Source organism: Porites lutea, chromosome 10 (genome assembly GCF_958299795.1).
Source record: "Porites lutea chromosome 10, jaPorLute2.1, whole genome shotgun sequence".
In the NCBI taxonomy this organism is placed as follows: domain Eukaryota; kingdom Metazoa; phylum Cnidaria; class Anthozoa; order Scleractinia; family Poritidae; genus Porites; species Porites lutea.
In genome coordinates, this window is record NC_133210.1 from 1,164,527 (window position 1) to 1,180,305 (window position 15,779).

Genomic DNA, 15,779 nt, shown 5'->3' on the forward strand with positions numbered 1-15,779 from the left:
CGGCATAAATCGTGTTATGACTACTCCCAGTAACTTGGAAATACAAATGCACAAAAGAGTTCATATTATGCGGACACGAACGACAGTGAATCACAAACGTTTCCTTCCAATTTCTGTTACTGACAACTGAATGAAGATGTACTATATATTTAGCGGACCGCTTGTTTCACTGATGGCATTGTAATCCTCAATAAACTAATCCGACGGGAACTGCCGAATCATCTCATGGCTGGAACACAGCTCATCCTACACTACACTCTCACTGTTCCCTGTATTTCTGAACCACGTTACTTAAAGGCGGGGTTACTGGTCGTTTCGATACAAGTTAATTCCTTCGAAGTGTAAATAGTTTTCTTACCAGGCTTAAAGAACGAAGAATATTTACCCAAAATGTTTTTCTTGTTCAACTGCAAACTTTACTTGAAGTGATGGAAATTCTTGTGCAATTTCACTGCATGAGTTCGTATCCAAACGACTTGTATCGAAACGACCGGTTTCCAAAGGCAGAGTTTAATCTCCACCTTATGGCAAACGGCTAAGATGTTCCGGCGGCGTACGATTACTTAGATATCCGAGGACGATCTCTCTCACGGCTTCCCGATACTTGCGTTGGTTATAAATAGGTCTCAAGCCGAGCCCAGGGTAAAACGATCAGAGTATCTTCTTTAAAGACGGCCAGCGATTCAAAACTGAACTTTTATTTCTCACTTTTTGTACAAATTTTGCACAAGCCGGCTATGCTTGTTAAGTAAGGGTAAACTTTTTGCCTCTTTGAGAAACATGACATTTTTCGTTAAGAAATACAAATTTGGATGCCAAAAAAAATATACTGTGTTACTAAAAGTTCTTGCTCTCAAGTTTTTCTACAACAAATATTTAGTACTACTGCCAAAAAACTAGCAAGTGCGGACTACTTGTTACATTTCTTAATACCCACCATTCGTATGTCTTGGTCAGTTACAAATGTTGGCCTTTTCAAACATGTTCGGAAAGTCAGTAGTCAAGTCAAATCAAAACAAAGTTATCTCCGATTCTCATTAAAATATCGGCCTGTTTCAGAAAACTAGGCTTTGTTTATTTGACAGACACACAAGTTAACTCAATCTTTATTAAACCTTGTTAGATAATATGAACATGTCAAAAGAGTTCGTTAGTTTAAGTTTCATGTTTGTTTGCAGTTAAGAGCCATATCAGATTGGCCAACATCAACCACGTGGGTTTTACGTGCGGCCAACTAAAACTGAATTACATGTCCATCGTGAAACAAGTGAAATCTATAACAGCCAAAATTTGACAAAGAGGGACGGTTGTCGTTACGATCTGAAATCACCCCTGTGTTCGTTTAAACTACAGACATCGCATAAAAATTTGCACACTAACTGGCTTCAGTGATTTCAAGAACTCAGAACGTCCTGAAATTTATTCCAAGACCAGCTTTATACTTAACACACTTTCTCCCCAATCCGCTAAAATTGCGGGCATACATCCGGGAAGCGGGTTAGCCGTTAGGGTTGATTTCCACTGTTGCATAATTTAGGTGCTTACGCGCGTAAATTTTACGTGCGGAAACAAAATAGAGGCAATGTATATAGCGGCGCGCATAAACGTAAAACTTGAACCTCGCTAAACCTTTACGACCTTTCATTACATACTTTGCCTCTATTTTATTTACGCACGTAAATTTTACGCGCGAAAGCACCTAAAAATTACGCTACAGTGGAAATCCACCCTTAGGGCTGATTTCCAGTGTCCTGCCAGAGGTTTCAGCCGTGACAACAACTGAACCGGCTCACAAACTTGTTATTGGCTTCCCTATTTGCTTATGCCTTGGTCCAAAAGACCAGTTATTTTAAATCTCACAAAAACGCAGGTACCCGCTGACTTTTGCTGTTAATTTTCCAATTGTCAAAGGCAAACGCTACAAAATGTAAATAATTATGTGCAATTATAAAAATAAAAATAGCACCCGCAGAGCGAACAATTTCATTATTTTGCCTCATTTCCAGGTTTTCTTTGCAAGAAGAGAAACCTGTTGAACGTTGTTCTTAGCGCCATTTCCAGGCCCTCTCTGCCAAACGGAGAAACGCTGGGAAAGAGCGGGTTATAATTTACGAGAATCGCAGTTTCATTAACGTCCCTGAATCCAGATTCCCAGTCCTTGTTCGTTATTTTCCATTGTCAGCTCTTCTCTTCTTTTAACTCAGTCAACGCTCCTGGCCACCTACGTAGAAGGAATGACAGCAAAAAAAAATCCACATTACTGTATTTCATGACAACGAAATTATTGTCAGTAAATTGCACTGCGTCAGAGTTCATAACCATTCCGGCTTTTTGACAGAAAAGGGTGCGAGAACTGCAATATAAGAAGATTTATTTATGCTTTACTCACCTAACGTAGATTTTAACAGTGCTTCATAAAACAGGAATCAGAGCGCAAACAAGACAGGGAAAGAGAGATGAGCAATTTTAATGATATTCCTCTGGCCGTTCTTCCGAAATATGATATATCCCCTGTCTCTTGAAAGTATTCGAATCTACCCTATTATAGAAAATTGTAAATTCTCCACGACATTAAGATATTGGAAATTAACGCGACTTAAATTAATACTTATATCCACTGAATTTATCCTGTGGAAAGCGCTATCCAACTATTAAACAATCGGGGCCAGAAGTGTATTGAGAATTTGGGGCCAAAATAATGGAATTAAGGTCCCGGAAATTAACTCTCCACTTAATTAACGGCGCGGTAATTCAACGTTAAAATTTTAAAATTCGCTTTTATTTTATGAAGAGTTAATTTCCTATAATAAGGTATTCCCTTTACAACTCTACAAATACTTTTTCCGTAATAGCAGAGGGCTAGTTAACTCACTTTGTTTTTATACAATATTCCGCATCACTTGGTTCTTCACCGAACTCCTCATCAGGATTGAACAAGTCTCTTGTATCTGAGAGGAAAATAAGCGACTAAACGTTACTTAAAAAGTAAATTTGCATCCTTTTCGACTTCAGTGCGATGATTATTTCAACTCCCTCTATTAGTTAAACGTTTGTCTGGGAATCATGAATACCTTTACATCCCGGCCGCTCGTATTTTACGCCCTCTATTTCTCAAACGAGGCAGCGGATCAGCTTTAGGTTCAAGAACAAAAAAAGTTGTCTTACCAACAACGAATACACATGATTCATCTGCAGTACTGTTTCGCTTGGAAGAACCAGTGCAGTGAAATAAGTCAAATCTTCTCTCTAGCCTCCTGCAAAGAAAAAGCACAAAAACAGTCAACCATGGCGGCTGAAGTAGGACCCGAGAAAGACAAAGAATAGGATATAATATATAAACATTACTGACCAATCGTTGACGAGGTCCTTGTTGAGAGAGAACATTACTCCATATCGTTCACCAGTTTTTACAACCCATACTGGAAACTTGGGAGTCTTGAGCATGCTACCAACCTATTCAACCAGCGGTCAATACAAAAAGCTGTTACTAAAGTGCAATGATTAATAACTAATGAACATTTTCCGCCCGTCAACAGTGTAAATTTGATGACCGCATTTAGTTTTTGCTATTATTCCATAAAAAAGAACGTTGTTTCCTGACAAAATGGGAGCCAATGACGTCACATGAACTCAAAATGGCGAGTCATGAAAACTTAAACAGTGAAACAGGCCGATTTCGACTTCCAATATTTCGTGTATTTTTTTATTATTATTATTTTTTAACAGTTGATTTGTTATGTCAGTTGTTTCCTTAGAGGGCCACAGATTAATCAGTTCAAGGAACTATCAAGAGTCCCCCTTTTTGACTGATGATGTTAGTTTGTTCAAATTTCGCAGGGAACGGTTAAGAAATGTACATGTATCAAGATGTCAAACGCACGAGCGGGGGGCTTTGTTTTACTAATACATCCTTATCTTCTTTTTGCCGTTCTTGCTGCTGGCGCAGTGGCAACTTCTTTTTAAATCTTAGAGTTTACCCGACTTTCATTACCTGGAACGATCTAGGATCGTGATACTCTTCAGTGGACAAGAAACCAATTTCATTTCGATCTTTGATGCCAGTTAATGGATGAGACTAATGAAGAAAAAAACAATATAAATAAATAAATAAAAACGCCACCATTCAAAAGTTTAACACCTTCAGTGAGGTACCATTTTAATGAAGGAAAAAAAAGTCGCACCTTTACTTTTTACGTCGAGTTTTGACTGCTTCGAAAAATTCACTTGTCCACCCATTATATTCGCGTGCGATATTATTCAAAAACGCTGGAACAATTTCTCACTTATAGAGACCTTAGGATTTAAGACAGGGACGAATACAAGGACGACATTTTGTAAGTACTAAGTAGTGCGCGCGCGTGAACCAGCATCATTTTGGCGGGAAAACATACTAGTCGCTGTCATTCTGTTAAGGGGTTAACCGTGCTAACTTTTCTGGTTAAAAAGATAAAATGAAACCTTCGGGGGAAGAGGGGGGGGGGGGGTATTTTTTGACAATACGCGAAAATAGCTTTAGTAAAATCTCGTCCTCGAATCTAAAGGTCTCTATGTTGAAGATGAGCATCGACACTGGTTCGGTTTGAATCAGACTGCACTACCGTATAAGACTGTTCTCGTAATGCTATCGCTCCTTTGGTTGCACAGGAAACTTGATCCAAATTGGCGTACTACAGAACAGTCCCATGGTGCAATTCGACACAACACCGACCCAGTTTCAAACGCGACTTCTAACTGGCCAATGACAAAGTAAATGAAAAAGTAACCTACCATCTTTCGACCATTTTTGTGGTACTCAATATCACCATTGAATACGTTTGGTACAGCTCTGCCTGTGAGCAGCAGGTTTATCATCGCCTGTGTAAAACAAGGCATAATTTACGATTACCTTAGTTGAGTCACCACGCCCATCGACGGCAAGGGAAATAAGCACCCTTTTCTCTACCAAACAGGTCTTCATCGCACCAATCTCTTGGCTACGAAAACCGCACTTTATTTGAAAGTCAGTAGGTATTGAGGACACTATTCATTCGATTCCTACTCGATAAGGGACCACCACGGGAAGGTCTACCCGTTTGCAGGGCAAAGGACGTACTTTTATTTCTCATTTATTTTAGGACCTGAGTGTTGGCCCGGCTCTTCGCATCGAAACCGCGACCTCTGCAGTCGAGCGCTCTAACGATTGAGCTAGTCTTGCCGCCGACCTGCATGCTACGTGTTTCTATGTAAACGGTACTCCCGCTACAACTTTCTACTTCGAATTTTGATAATTTAAATCAATGCCTCGTATTATCTGCATTCGCTGTAAGAGCGCGAAATCTACCTAGGTTTCACGCACGTGACCTTAACGAAGAAAAATAATGAAGCAAAATTTATCTTATTTGATCTGCGTTTGTTTCCACGTTCAGAGAAGGGAATTATTGCTCCAGTGGTAAAAAAAATCCACCGATTGATATGCGATCGAATACAATTGTCAGCATTGCATGTCGGCAGGAACTTATAAATGAACACGAGATGTTCTGTGAGTGCACGGCTCTTCATTTTATGGGGAAGTTCAAATCCTGTACCTGGTTAGAGCCCAAATGGCCTGTAAAGAGTTTTTTTACGAAAAAAAGGCTAAACACGTACCTGTGTACATGTATCATGAAGTCCTATGAGAGTTGCTTTTGGGTCACCAAGATCCTCTCTCACTCTACAAAAATAATTTCCGTGTGTGAGCAGGTCTTTTCACAGACCGCCTTAGGCTGGTTACTGTTGTTGAAATATTGTTGTTAATTTCGTTGCAATCTTACGTCATTTTTACGACACAACACCAACCCAGTTTCGTGTAATACCATTCTCTTCCCCAGACCTTTTAGTCGGGCCACGGCTCCCGATCCGTTGCGCTGACCACAAGGATCGCAGCTTTGGGGACGAGAATGATGCCAATAGTGCGCATGTGTGGTCGAATCTCCGCTAACTAACGTACACCTCCGCCCCTAAGGAAGCCCTTAGTCATGGTCCCAGCCACAGATATAAGCATTAAATTTTTTAACCTCCATAAGGTGGACACATCTCCAATGCAAGTTTCCCAAAGACGTCTGCTCACTCGCAGTTTTTAAAACTGTATTGTTAAACCTCGATACGGACCGGTTTGTTTAAAATAGCTAGAATTTTCTTGCTTGGCTTTAAAAAACCGACATTTTGAATTTAATCTTCTCGGCCCGAACAAACACTACCGAGAAACGGACTCCTGGTCTAAATAATGGAAGCACAATTATAGCACTGTGTAAGCCGTCCATCCTTGTTGGTTCTCCTGTGCTAAAATTGCGTATGGGCAAGAAAAACGGATTATAAAATATGAGCTTACCGTTCGACGGTTCTTGATAAAATTACTGAATATAACAGCAGAATGCAGCCATTCCCGTTTGTGCTTTCAAACTAAAAGAGAGAATTGCCAGAGGGAAACAGTGGAAACAGAATTATTTGTTCAAATCAGTTACGGTCGGCGTTTACGATAGCTCGACTTCAGCTCGCCATTATAAACGCCCATACAAATCTAACGCTCGTAGTCTAGTTCTTATATACTTACAAAAGTTAATTGCTTCTTTATGAATTTTTCGAGGTCAGCTGAGTCAGTGAATCGAAACAGGTGAAGCTATAAGGGAACACATGGAAATGAATGGTCAAATAACCTGCTTTCTACAGAGATTATCACAGACTGCAATCAAATAGTATCACGCTTGCCATTTCAAAAAAACACAACGCACAAATCACAGCTGAGAGGAAAGCGTAAAATTAGTGCCGCCAAAGGGTGGGGGAAAGTCTAGACAGATGTCTCTGTTGTAACATTTTTGTGGTAAATGTTGCTTATCAGTACTGACTGCTGGGCCCGGATGATACATGTGTTGCATGTTAGGTCCCAAGCGAATTTCAATGGTTTGTCTGTACTCTAAATTCTCTCACCTCTATTACTAGATATGGTAAGATGATGCGTCACTCTAAATTTTGAGTCTGAGGAAAAAATCCTATGTTATTACCATTCAAATAAAACCTCTCTGTAAGGGCTTTTGCATGGTACTTTTTATTTCTTAGGATTTTACAAACGATGTTTGGAATTTTTTGAGAACTTCTTCACCTCGGCCAGTATTAGGAGTGAAAGGGTTTAACTAGAACGGCGGACACTGTTTTGAGATTCTAAGACCCTTCCATGATGCACAAATCGTCTGCGCAGTGAGCGCCGCCCTTAAATCGTTCTCCACACATCACGTTGGTACAAGACTCCTGCTTCCCTTTCCGTAGCGCCTATTACGAAGGTTTGATAACTTACCCTTTCAGTAAGCTGATCTTCTCTGTAATCATCCATTGTTATCCAGTTACATTCACCGCAAGGTCTACAAACCAAGATAACCATATTACAACGATGGTTTTCAAAAAAGCATCAATGGTAATTTGGTTTCTCGTGTGGGCGAATCAAAATTTGTATACCAACGTCTTCTTGCGAATGATATCAGCTACATGAATCTAATTCACGTGGGAATATTTGCACCTTGAATGCAGGAATGTGTTGTAAGGTTAAGTCCAAATTATTTTTGTTTCCTAGACAACCTATATAAAAGTAACCACGTTTTCGCAGCTATTCACTTACAGCGCGCAAGCTGTCTCGGCGCGTGGCTGAGGCGCCCCGTAGGGGAGAGAAACTGACAGAGACACCTTGATTCAAAGGTCTCTTATATCACAGTACCCTAACCCCAACCTTACCCTTTCTATCTCCCTGCCTACACCCGGGAGAGCCTCTGGCAGGCAGGCTACACACCAGTCTCGTAGTATAGTTAGTTCATCCTGGCAATAGGAACCGCGTTACAGAAGGCTTCATTAAGCCAAGCGCGAAGCCTGAGCTGTAACCGAGCGAACGAACCAAGAGATGAGCAATGAACGATACGCACGTAGGAAATGTTGGTTCTAGCGAGCAAGACTTTCTCTGTAAATTTACTGTCCTGTGTGACGCATGTAACAAAATGAGAGCTTTCTATCTAAACAGATAACGGTTTGGTTTTACGTGCACTCACAGGACTACTATTGCTTGTTCTTGTCCTCCAGCCTGCCAAAGCATTTTCGCGATAGCTGTGATCAGAGCCTTCTGTCGGTCGGATGACATGGGTGCCAACATGCTGCAAGGATGAACAAGAATGTCTCAAGTGAGGAGTCTATCGAAATATACTGGAAGAAAGATAACATTACAAAGTGTTTCACTGTTCTAACGAATAAGCTATGTAACGTTCTGGTGCTGTCATCGAGACACCAACTGTCGTCGTAAGCCTAAGTGATGGAGCCATGATATCTAAAAATGGCCCATCTAAGAATGGCCCAAAATAAACGCAGCCCCTTAGGCCTAGTAACATGCTGCCCTGTTTCGACGATTTAATTTCACGCTCTAACGCGCAAACGAGCCAGGAAAAAGACGTGCCTTGTGTTTACTTGACTATGAACAAGCTCTCCATTTGGGGGAGTCGCGAGGAGTCACGCGTGAGAGGCACGCGCAAGGAGACACAAGAGCGAGAGGCGGCATCGCGGCTCGCTCGCGCGCTCTCTCGCAGGCTATGTGCTTACCTCTTTACATGATCCAGGGTGGGTTGTTCGTATAGTAAGTATCTTAAGAGGTATCCCTGTAAACAAGCCATCACCCCATCAGGACCCGCCTGAGGTAGGTACAGTAACAACAACATAAAGTTAGTAAAATCAGATACAAATGATTTTCCAAAGGGGACACTCTTGCGCAATAGCCAGAAAATATTGCACATCTTGAAATAAAAGCAAATAAACCCGTGATTTCTTGCGTCTGTTTATTCCCTCTGAAATATACAACGAAAAAATCCGGCGATATGATTGGTTGATTAGTCCCACCGAGATGCATTTCGGACCGTGCCCAAACTCCTCCGCTAGTCTGCCTTTCTGAACAGTGAATGGCTTTTCTTATGAAGTTTGCGATTACCAGTACATACACATTTTTTAGCATGATCTGAGGTATCCGGGCTTAAACGAGCTGGGAAAACTGAAAACGTTTAATTGCTATCTCAGTCTTTTTAACCCGCACGTAAACACGAGCAAGGGTAAAAACAGCTCGAGAGCTAATTCCATATCAAATTTACCTTGTAAAAACTTAAAGCATAAGACATATTAGTAAAGAAGTTGATGTGCTGTTTTCTCCAGTCTGAATTGAAAGATGTGTACGGTGTACCGAACAACAGGACACGAAGAGCCTGAAAAAAAAAATCAAAAAGCGACAGTTAACAGAAAAAACTGAAACAAGGAAATTAACGAAGAAATAGATTTAGAATCACGTTTGCGGCAAACTGCGCCACTTGACCAAGATTTTTTCTTTCACTCGTCGTTTACTGTTCATTTAATATCTACAAGACAAAACTGAAGTAGCTTTCGAATGCTTGACACTTTAAGTGAGGAGTGTAAGGTAGCGAAAAGAACTCTCAGCATTCTTAGAATAAAGAAGATTTTACTTTACCCTAGCGAAATCCAGTGTGATTGGTTCTCCACCAGGAACGATGGGTTTAATTGGTTCTGAAGCCGATTCTATTGTACGCTCTCTTTCTAAACGTTGTCTGCATCGCGAGGAATTTTGCCTTTTTGAACGATTTGGAGACACATGAGTTAAAAGCGGACCAATGTCTGAAAGGAAAGTAGTTGACGTAAATTTAAAGGCTAAAAACGAATCGATCGACACGCCTGTACACTCTAATAATTAAAATAAGGAGACGTCGGTTTGAGGCACTTTCTAAGTAACTAGACATCTAATCTACTCTGTGCAAGATTTCCACTCCCAGAATAATAAAAGACAATTCGATAATAATTGTAGACCTAGATTGTGACAATCTGGTTTTATTTTTCCGGCCTGTTGTTGTTAGTATCGTTTGTACATAACCCTGAAATCCAGCATTCTTGTAGTGAAGGTAATTAAATCGTGATTAAACAGTTCAAATAAAAACTGAGGGGTAACTCAACGTGCGCGGTTCTAGCTCAGATTGAGTGTAACCAGTACTTCCACTCGCGTCTTTTTTTATATGTAATAGGTAGATAGTGTTGTTTATTGGGGCCTCAGTTTTGCAGCCTAGTGCTGAAATACAGGTAGATTAGGTTGTCAGTCAAATCACTGGCAAATATCCGTGTCTATAAGAACTGTTTACTACCCTGTACAAAGTGCATCTAAATATCAAGGGAAGATTATAGAAAGAGGAGAGGTTCGACTTTCAAACATTCTTGTACATTTTTTGGCTGTTTACCATTTTTGCTCCTTTTCTTCCACTCTAAGATACGGTAGCTCTATCGAAAGCGAAGGTATGAACATTCGAATGAACGCTGTTGGACGATATTTCTGTGGTACTATTTTATAAGATTTACAAGATGGTTCTAAATTGTCAACAAACTAACCAGAGTATCACAATTCGACTGTCCGAAACACAGGTAACCTGTGTAGCTGTATTAGCTAGAGGTACTGGAGTTGTTGTAAAGCTGTACTATTTGGCTCTAACATTGAAACACGAGAACTGATTTGAAATAATTGAATGAACATTTACATAAAAGTTGTCGAACTTTTCAGCAAGGCTTTGTTACAAAATAAAGAATGACTCCCGCTGTTTTGAACCCACTTAAAGAGGGAAACCAAGAGACTTGCTTCACGTAGGAGCATGAACTGTTGTTTAAGTGAAAACAGGTTTTCTTTTAAGGGAAGCAAGTGTTTCGAGAAAGTCAGTAATTGGTTGATGGTGAAAGCAGTAACCAAGGGAACTGGGTATTCCGGCACTAGGGTTAAAGGAAAAAGCTGGAATTATCAGGCTCTGATAGTTGGCAAAAGATTACTTAGGGACAAATAAAAAAAAACTGCTTACCTGATCCATACCACAAAAGTGTGTTCGGCATAATAAATATATGGGTTCAATTTCTCTCCAAACATGAACTCAAAATAGAAGATACTTTAGCCAAAATCACCACTCGTTAAGTATGGAAATACATGATTATTGTAAAGCGTGTAACAAGTCTGAAAGTGGGCAATTAATGCTATTTGACTGTAAGAATCTGTGTTAATTACTTGTTGATTGCTCTTGTGTCACTTCCTTGACAACTTCTTGTTGATAACTTGCAGATTTTGCAGCAACCTGCGATGAAAAGGAGACATCATCCGGGCATCTCAGGGTATTCGACCACAATTTCCCAAGTTTAACTCTAAGAGTTGCCATTACTTCATTGATATCGCGGAATTTAGTCATAGGAATTTGGCGAGACTGAGTTTTTCTGAAGGCAACTTAGATATGCGATTAGACAGAGTACAACTTTAACTGAGAACAAGATGGGAACACTGAACTGTTTCTGGGCTGAAAGTTTCGTGACTATAAAGAGAAAGTACGTGTATTTGCCACAATCCACAAAATTCGATGACCATCAACTTTCTAACACCGCCGGATATGAAGATAGCAGGTGGGTAGCCATAACTAGCCGTTTGCTTACATGCGCAAGGTCTTCTAGTAGTTAATTTATTTTGGCCTTAAATTACTGTCGGTGAGATCATGATCAGACATTGTATTTATATTTAGTCTAAGCTGGTTGGTAATACCCTAGGTTCCAGCGTTTTATTTCTCGCGTGTGGCGGGATGCTTTCGCGCATGAAAAGTCTCTGTTACCCAGGGCAGGCTTACATAATAGTCGTCAACTTAGAATTTAATTGCAGCTTCCAAACCAGAAAACGAAGCTTCAGTGAAAACATTGAACAAAATTATTGCTTTCTTGGGCCGGACTTTGGAGAAACAACCCCTTCCTTCTCTCGCCTTCAAAAATTAGTCTTCTTGCAACTCGAACCAGGACTACACGTTTGAACCAGGACTACACGTTTACTTACCAACTTTTCTGATATAGACTGTTGGGCTTCATTCTGTGGTTGAATGGTTTTATTGTCCAATGTTTCATATTTTCCCCTCGCTTGCCTTACAGGTTTGACTAGTTTAGGATGGATAGATCTGACTGGTTTGACCGGTTTATCTTCCAGAACTTTCCTCTGTTCTCTGTCATGGCGTGAGCAACCACGTGAAGCAGTCTTGAAATTATAAGCAGGCTTTGGAGGTGTAAGCACATGACCAATCTCTAGTAAAAACAAGCTGGGAACATAAGAGCTGGGTTTGCAGTTATATTCTCTGTATGTACAGCTGATAATGAGCTTTCCTGTTTAGCCTCAATTTCCTCAAGGAAGACAATGAATACCCAAGAATTTTCAAATAAACAGAGCTACAGGAAAGGTTTTGATTAATTTTCACCACAGGTTCATGATGTATCAAGCCCAGAAACAATCAGCTACACCCTGTGTTTTGAGCTTACCAAAACACTCTTACTGTTTGCTATTATTATTCTCATTATATTCACTATTATTATTATTATTATTATTATTATTATTATTATTATTATTATTATTATTATTATTATTATTATGATCATCATCATCAAAACTAATTATTAAAGCAAAGTGAACCTCAGAGACTTGTAGCTCACCCATATCAATGTCGTCACTGACATCTTCTTGTACATCTTCTAGTTCTAACGTGCTGGATCTCTTTAAGGCTAGCTGAAATGTAAGCAAGTTTTAATAGTGAATGCGAATACACTTACAGCTATGAAAAACACAGATAACTATTTCTGTAGATGATGTTATAAAACACAGAAGAAATCTGAGAAATGTGTATCTGGTTGGCTTTAATTAACTCAGTGGTGAGTTACCCCAGAGAAAGGCGGAAGAATCAACTACCAGACAAAATTCACAGGATATTTTTAGGTTTAGATTTACTAGATTTTCCAAAATACAGGAAAGTTCAATTTTTGAAGGTTTTCATAGCTTATTTAATACCTTAAAGCTGCCATGTTTGTAACTTTTAAGAGATCATGAGAAATCAACACAAAATAACATTATTAAAAGTTTATCACATTAAAGTTTTCAGTTACTTACAGTTGATGGCACAGGTGTTGCAAGGCTGCAAACAAAGAGACAGATTACACCAACATTAATTTAATTCAGAAATAGGAAATAACAAAAATGTTTACTGCTAGGCAAGAAAATGAAACTGCTAATGATCATAAGAGCATTACAGTGCAGCTCCATTAACCCCACACAGTCAACCCCCATGACCTTCCTAACATGTCACTTGATAATCTGGCTCCCTGATAATAAGGGCAACACCTGAATACCAGGCAAAACTCAAAGAGACATTTAACCAAAAATATGTTCCAATAATTTATATAATGGTTTCTCACTATTACAGATTTATTGGAAAATTTTTCTAGGTCCCTAAAAGCATTATTTAATCCTTGCCGCTACCAAATGAATGTAGATACCAAGTAACATTGTCAAAATTCAGACAATCGCAATAAAACAATTTTTTATCCATTTTTTTCATCATATTTGTCTCAGTATAGAAAATAAAAATTGTCTCTGATAAAGACATTCATAAATGTCAGAACAACTGCTCACCTCAACTAGCGAATTGCTTACTGTAGGCAGTGGATATTCTTTACTTGTAAAATTTGAAATAATTAATAATAAAACATTTGATATAAAACTGTAACTCAAGTGAGGGGTGTAGCTAAATTATCTGAATTTTCAAAGGTAGTGGCTTAGGGGGCTTAATGTGGGTCACACCTGCCAGTAGTAACTCTAACCTAATGCTAATGTTAACAATAATATTATTTAATTCTAACCTTTTGTCAAAAACTCTTGCCCATTTCTCCAGCATTGGTATGTTAGTATCCTTAGAATCCTTGGACATTCTTAACCATTTCTAACTCCATGGAAACAACAAAATCCAGAAATCATATAATCCATATAATCCATATACAGGGTTCATACAGAAAATTGCAAACATTTTTTAAGGATTTTTTAAGGAAAACATTCGATTTTAAAGGACACCTATCCTGAATGTATTTTCATGAGGCCCTGCCAGGAGGGGTCCCATGTCGCCCGTCTGAATTTTAAAACGTCTCATGTCGGTGTTTATAAATGCTTGTCGATTATTGTCGGCTTTACCGTCACTGTCGCAATTTGGCCGAGAGAAGTTGTCTCTTGTCGTGACTTCATTTTACGTGCTGTCGCTACTTTTTGGGCCATGTCACTTGTCAGAATTTACCCTGGCAGGGCCTCTTTCACAGATTGTACAAAAATGCACATTCCCAGTCCATTCGAAAAGGACTTTAAGACTTGAACTGTTTTTGCTTTACCACCTTCTCTACATTTTTCAGTTCACTTATCTTAAATTGATAGTTAACTGTCAAATAAAACAAAAACCATTTATGTAAATCACCTTTAACTTCTCTGAGCTCTGATTAATATTTTGTTTTAGACAACCAAAAAGCATTAAGACGGAATCCATCACGAAATTGGGTACTTTCAAGAAAATTTTATACAAATGTCCAGTGAAAATTAAAATTACTCAATTTCCTGATGGATTCTGTCTTAAAAACACTTTCCAGGCCACTACAATTATTTAAAGTTGTAGAAAATTTAAGGACTTTTCAAGGATTTCCCCCAAAATTCAAGGACTTTTCAAGATTGGCGAAAACCCTGCATATAATCATATCGACCTTTGTACATACATAACATGTCACAACCATGACAGCAACAATGCTGTTCCATAGATTACATTGATCATCCACAGGGAAAGAAAGGTAGCAAGCAATCTACAGTGGAACCTCGATATAACTAACCTCCATAATAAGTCCTAAGTATAACAAATTATTTTCTTTAACCCAGCAATAGTCAAATAATTATTGAAAAGAACCTGGATATAACAAAACCTCAGTATAGCAAACAAATTTTGCCAGTCCTTTGCCCCTTCATTATATTGAGGTGCATGCATGTTATGATAATAATCATAACTATAACAAAATTCTCAAATCTGATTGGCTATCAACTGCCCTGATTTCAGCCTTAATTGGACAATTTAATAGAACAGTACGTGTCATGCCTAAGTAATTGGACAGTACGCGCCATCACGTGCGCACTTGAATGGCTTTTTTTTCACTACTAGCAAAAAAAATTGGAATTTCTTCTCTTTTGATTTCAAAAAAGGGCTTTATATATCACAAATTTTGTTACAGTTATGATTAATTGGTAACAGAACTTCATGTCGTCCAATTCAGTCTGTAATCATACTTGTGATTAAACAAATCGGACTCGCGCTACACGGTCGTCCGATTTTGTTAATCACTTGTATGATTACAGACCGAATTGGACTCCACTCAGTCCTGTTACCATTACTAATAACAATAATTATATTATTATCATTAAGCTTATTATTGTTATGGTTATTGTTATTATTGTTATAACTTTTATTGTTACTATTATTTTTATTATTATTATTATTATTATTAACAAAATAACAACTCCCTTTAGATCCCAGTTGTCAGAGAGCGATATTACTTTTGATATTGATATTGGACCTATTGTTCTGGAAAAGAATAACACTGGAAAACAACTACAAAACAAAGCTTCCTTCTTTCAGCTTCTTTCCCCCAATTTACAACTAAGGCTAGAAAATGGGACTGTATATTTTCAATGCCTTACGTTTTACCGGAGTCAAACGCTCCCACTATAAATGCATTCCGCGTCAGTAATATCGACCTCCAAAATCTTTGTAGCGCAGCTAGTCAGGTGACTTTCATCAACTTGCGTAGGGATTTTTCCGTCAGCTCCAAGAGAATGAAAAAGTCTTGGAGTGTTCCGCACGAGTCATGACGCCAAATAGGAAGCCTATGTA

General features: G+C 38.9%; 1 protein-coding gene across 4 annotated transcripts; it reads right to left on the reverse strand.

The window, feature by feature from the left end:
- Positions 1–682: 682 nt before the first annotated feature.
- On the reverse strand, positions 683–15,779 carry LOC140951326 (probable ubiquitin carboxyl-terminal hydrolase MINDY-4). 4 transcript variants are annotated; one of them, XM_073400583.1, is made up of 20 exons: positions 15,587–15,779; positions 13,726–13,805; positions 12,977–13,001; positions 12,526–12,586; positions 11,882–12,123; positions 11,078–11,144; positions 9,497–9,660; positions 9,126–9,236; positions 8,587–8,675; positions 8,046–8,147; positions 7,307–7,370; positions 6,569–6,634; positions 6,347–6,417; positions 5,626–5,689; positions 4,768–4,854; positions 3,992–4,075; positions 3,350–3,453; positions 3,166–3,254; positions 2,873–2,948; positions 683–2,221 (listed from the first exon to the last, which is right to left on the reverse strand). In XM_073400583.1, the coding sequence occupies exons 2-20, from the start codon at positions 13,791–13,793 to the stop codon at positions 2,179–2,181; spliced, it is 1,677 nt and encodes a 558-aa protein (XP_073256684.1). In that variant the 5' UTR covers positions 13,794–13,805; positions 15,587–15,779; the 3' UTR covers positions 683–2,178. The 4 variants fall into 4 exon arrangements, with proteins under 4 accessions (XP_073256684.1, XP_073256683.1, XP_073256682.1 ...); XM_073400582.1 differs by having other exon boundaries at positions 12,526–12,598; positions 13,726–13,809; XM_073400581.1 differs by having other exon boundaries at positions 12,526–12,598; positions 15,587–15,778.

Excerpts from the sequence above, each read along its gene's own strand:
- LOC140951326 (XM_073400582.1), bottom strand. The coding sequence starts at position 13,793 with ATGTCCAAGGATTCTAAGGATACTAACATACCAATGCTGGAGAAATGG. Across the intron at positions 3,454-3,991 it reads ACGATCCTAGATCGTTCCAG|GTTGGTAGCATGCTCAAGAC; the intron begins GTAATGAAAGTC and ends CTGGTTGAATAG. Across the intron at positions 3,255-3,349 it reads AAGGACCTCGTCAACGATTG|GAGGCTAGAGAGAAGATTTG; the intron begins GTCAGTAATGTT and ends TTTTCTTTGCAG.